The 4,424-nt window shown below is 37.0% G+C and overlaps 1 protein-coding gene across 1 annotated transcript; it reads right to left on the reverse strand.

The window, feature by feature from the left end:
• LOC18592589 (abscisic acid 8'-hydroxylase 3) lies at positions 473–2,767 on the reverse strand. Its single transcript, XM_018125585.1, has 9 exons — positions 2,559–2,767; positions 2,154–2,472; positions 1,922–2,074; positions 1,482–1,748; positions 1,310–1,396; positions 1,138–1,216; positions 927–1,033; positions 735–853; positions 473–563 (listed from the first exon to the last, which is right to left on the reverse strand). Exons 1-9 carry the CDS (start codon positions 2,765–2,767, stop codon positions 473–475), a joined length of 1,431 nt encoding a protein of 476 aa, XP_017981074.1.

The raw sequence follows: 4,424 nt of genomic DNA on the forward strand, positions 1-4,424 counted from the left end.
ACACTTTTTCATAATAATTTAAGAACCAAAATTATGGGTGCTATAAGATCATCAGAATCCGTTAGCATGACAACTTTCTTGTCCTAGTCTTGTAGTCTGCCATTATGCACTCTTAGGTTGAATTTCGGGTGTGTCCTGTCTTGGCCTTCTAACCTTCCATTGTTAACCCTCGGGCTGAATTTCAAATGTGTCCTGGTTAAGAGCATTATCATGAGATTATCTTTTCTTTTCCGGAGGCTCATCTTTACATGTACTAACAATAAGTTTGTTATATCACAGTAAGTTGCATATACTCGAAACAAATTGTAATACTTAAAATTTTAGCAAAATTATAGTTTTGTTACAAAATTTACTTCTCCAGCCTTTTTCTTTATCTTGGTCAGATTTATCTTCTGTTCTTGAATTCGTGCTTTAACATTGTTTGTTGCCTTTCATCTGTTTGCTTCTTCTGTAAATCCCAGCTGGGAAAGTTTCAGAGTGGTTCAACCATAATAGGGTATTTGTTTTTTGGCATACGAACAAGTGTTGGCTGCACAGAATCATCTCTCTCCAGAGGTCTCCACCTGCGATAGAGATTACATTGTTATAATGCAAAGACAACTCTCCAATTAACATAATGAATACTGATTATTCAACTCTAAGTTCCATCTCAAATTGCTTCGTTAATTATTTACGGCTTTGTGCGATTAAAAGGTTTCTGATATCTTTTCTTTAAGCATTGTATTTCATCTTACTTGTATCTGCAGATCAGGTGATGGATGAAGATAGAGATTTCCAGTTTAGCCAGGTTCATTCCAGGGCACATTCGTGGTCCACTGCCAAATCCCAGAAAGCTGAAAGGCTTTACCGGTGCCTGCAATTGAATAGTAGTTTTATCTAAGTACGCATCTGAGAAGAAAACAGAACTTCAACTGTGGATTGCTTACATCGAATCTGGAAGGATCAAAGTTTTGAGGATCAGGGAAAGTTTCAGGGTCGTGGTGTATGGAGACAACATCCAGGTTAACTGACCAACCTTTCTTGATGTTGTAGCCTGAAAATTAAGTTAAAAGCGGTAATTAGCAGTCTGGTACCAGAGTGACTTTTCTGCAGAAAATATCAGAAATCGCTGTTCATTTGGTACAGTCATACTAATACCATCAATCTCAAAGTCCTGGGCAGCTTTTCTTGAAAACCATGGTAAAATTGTGGCCCTTCGGAGAGTTTCACTAATTACCTGAATTTCAATGTGTGAAAGTATTAGTAACAGTGAGCTTCCAATAAATGGATTTGTAGTATATAACCAAATAACTGTAAGGTTGCTGCTCACTTTGGCGGTGTAAGGCATTTTATTAACTTCCAACCATGTAAGATCTGTTCCATCCTTTCTATTTGCTTGAATTTCCCAGTGTTCATCCTGCAAAGCTACCCCCAGATTCTAGTTTAAAAGTTTCAAGTGAAAGAAATTAGGATTAGCATGAGCAACATCAAGCACACATTACCCTAAGCTGTTCCAAAACTGCTGGGTTTTCCCCGAGGAATTTGATGAGCCATGTGAGAGCTGCAGTTGTGGTGTCATGACCTGCAACTAGCAAAGTTAAGATGTTGTCCTTCATTTGTTGATCAGTGAGTTTATTTCCGTCATCTCCTGTTTCCGTTCCCCTGCTGTGTTTCATTATCAGGGATTCTAGGAAGTCTTGTTGGATCACTTCCCCATTTCTTCTCCTAGCTATTATTGAGTCTATCATGGCATACATCCTATCGCGAGCCTAATAAGATGGAAATTTATATCAGAGAAAAAACCAAGGACTCTGTTTATTTTCACAAATGCCTCATCTAAAATGTCACAACCATGTTCCATGCATGATTTTGTCATTCTGGTCCAGAATAAATTTGCTTGTGATATGCCATGGCTGAGTTTATAGCATAGAAGAAATGTTACCTTAATACCACAATAAAAAGCTGTTCCTGGGATTTTAAAAGGCAAGGAAGCAAAAGAAGAAGAAATGAGTTTGAAATTGGCCCTGAACATTTCCTGCTCCTCACCGCAGGGTTCAAGGCTCATTATCATGTTGCCTATTACTTTGAGAGTGAACTGCAAAACGCCAAGGATTAGTTCTCCTTCCAGATAAAACATATCAGGAAATTTGCTTTAACCATAATGAAAACTCAACTGAAGAAGCCTCTTCAAGGACTAATACTCTTCGGCCAGACCATTGATCTAGCGTTTCAATTGCCTGACTGTTAATAAAGTGGAAGAACTTTTTCAAACCATCGATAGAGAGGGGTTCAGCTATTAGGCGTCTAAGCCGCTTGTGTGCTTCTCCGTTGGCTTGGAGCAAACTGGTTGGACCCAAAACCTGCTGCCCAGTATAAAAGAGGTTTAAGCTCACCATCCCATCTTTTCCTGTCAATAAAATCTTGCTTGCTTCTCTGCCTGTCATGAAGACAGTGAATCTCCCCAAAACGAAGGTCTTGAACACTTTTCCATATCTGTTGAAGATGTCTATGTAAGCCGATACTTCAAAACATAAAGAATAGAATTTGATTTGGTTACATACCAAAATTTAGTTAATTACCTCTGCTGCCTCTTGTTCATAAAACTGAATATGCCAGATGGGCTTGAAAAGTCTGACAGAAATGACAAACTTTCACCTATTATAGGCCAACCCAAGCTTCCAGGGATTCCGTCCATTTCTTTTGGCGAACTCCAAATATACAGTAAGCTGAAAGCTGAGCATACAAATAGGAACAGGAGAAACATGATCAACAAGATGCTTAGCTCCATTTCAGTCAGTGAGCCAATATTCCACGCGAAATGCAGAAGTACCAAAATTGGTATTAAACTTATCAAAGTATATCTGTATACAGAACTTCAAGTGATATGATGAGATTTTTCAGGTATATTCTTCTACGTCCTGGTTATTGGATTAAGCTTGGCTGCGGGAGTATATACAGGACAGATTAATATATAAGGTGATACCTTGAGATGCATGATGACGGTCATAGCTTTGTTGCTTTTAACAATTTTAAAATCTATGCAGCAATTACTTAGCTATGAACGATACTCCAATTAAAACGACTCTTTCTTGCTCTAATCGTTGTAATGTCAGAAATCATGTTTTTCTTATAAGATTTATCAATTCTTTGGTCTGCATCTTCTGAGAGGTTTGCTGCCATCCCCTTGTTCTTTGATGAACCAATCTTTTTTCTTTTTTCTTGCGTTAATGGATCTTGTCAGCCGTATAAGGCAATAGGAAAGGTCCAAAAGAAGGAAGAAAACAAATGTTAACTTTGTATACAGGTTAAAAATTCCAGAAGATATCATTTGTTCTTATGGTCATTTCTTTTTCTTTTCTTTTTTTTTTTTCATATTTAAAGCATATGAAAGCTAATAAACCGGGAGCTCTTGTCTTTTTTCCTCCAATATGCCGGTCTAAGTGAGAGAGACCCACTGAACATTAGCCTTGGTAGTGATCATTTGCATGCCGACCTCGGGATTTTCCTTTATTAGGTGTATTTAACAGATCAGCCAAAGTCATTTTCATTCAATATTAAGAGATAGGGAAGATAGCAATTCCCTTCTAAAGCACTTTGCATTGGTTTCACAAGCGGTTATCAGTTATTGTTATAAAAATTGTTGAAATCTATACTCAAAAAGATAAAGAAGAACACATGAAGATCAATTCGAGACACGCGATAAGAGGCGTTGATTTCATAGAAAATTTCCATCGCTACCTCAGTGCAAATAACAATTAATGATGTCTTACTCTCAAGACACAATTAACCACTCAAGGGTCTTCTAATATGCACTCAATTAGAAAATCCAATGAACTCGTAAATCTCTCAACTCCTCTTGAAGGAATTTTAAAATGAAAAAGAATAAAGTTTTTGAAAACATGGAATGCTTAGAATGAATTTTTTAGAAAGAAGGGATGAGTATTTATAGATAGTGAAAAATCACCAACATGCCTCTTCATTCAGACACACCTATTCATGAAGTGAACAAATATGTCTTTCTAAAAAGACATGCCTTTCTACAATCAAAGGTCATACCTCTCTCAATAGACATATTAAATTTTGAATCACCAAAAATAAAATAGGAATTAAAAAGCCAACAATCCCCCACATGATTTGAAATTTAAGGAATACCAAAATAGTCTTTTAAAATGTATTTGATGAAGGTGTCTTATGGATTTGAACCTCACTTAGTATGTGAAAATCCATTCAGACGAATCATAGTGAACTTGTGTCTTGAACTGATCTTCTAGCCTGAGCTTTAATTCATCATTCGTACAAGATTTTATTGAGTTCTAAATAGGGACGCACTTTATGGCCTTGCACTCATATCTTGCTCTTTGAGTACTCTAGAGAAAGCCCAATCTCATAGGTTACAGCCTCACTACCACACTCAAATAGGTGAGTTCTTCAAGGACATGTGTAAC

The sequence above is a fragment of the Theobroma cacao genome, chromosome 8, assembly GCF_000208745.1.
Source record: "Theobroma cacao cultivar B97-61/B2 chromosome 8, Criollo_cocoa_genome_V2, whole genome shotgun sequence".
NCBI classification, from domain to species: Eukaryota; Viridiplantae; Streptophyta; class Magnoliopsida; order Malvales; family Malvaceae; genus Theobroma; species Theobroma cacao.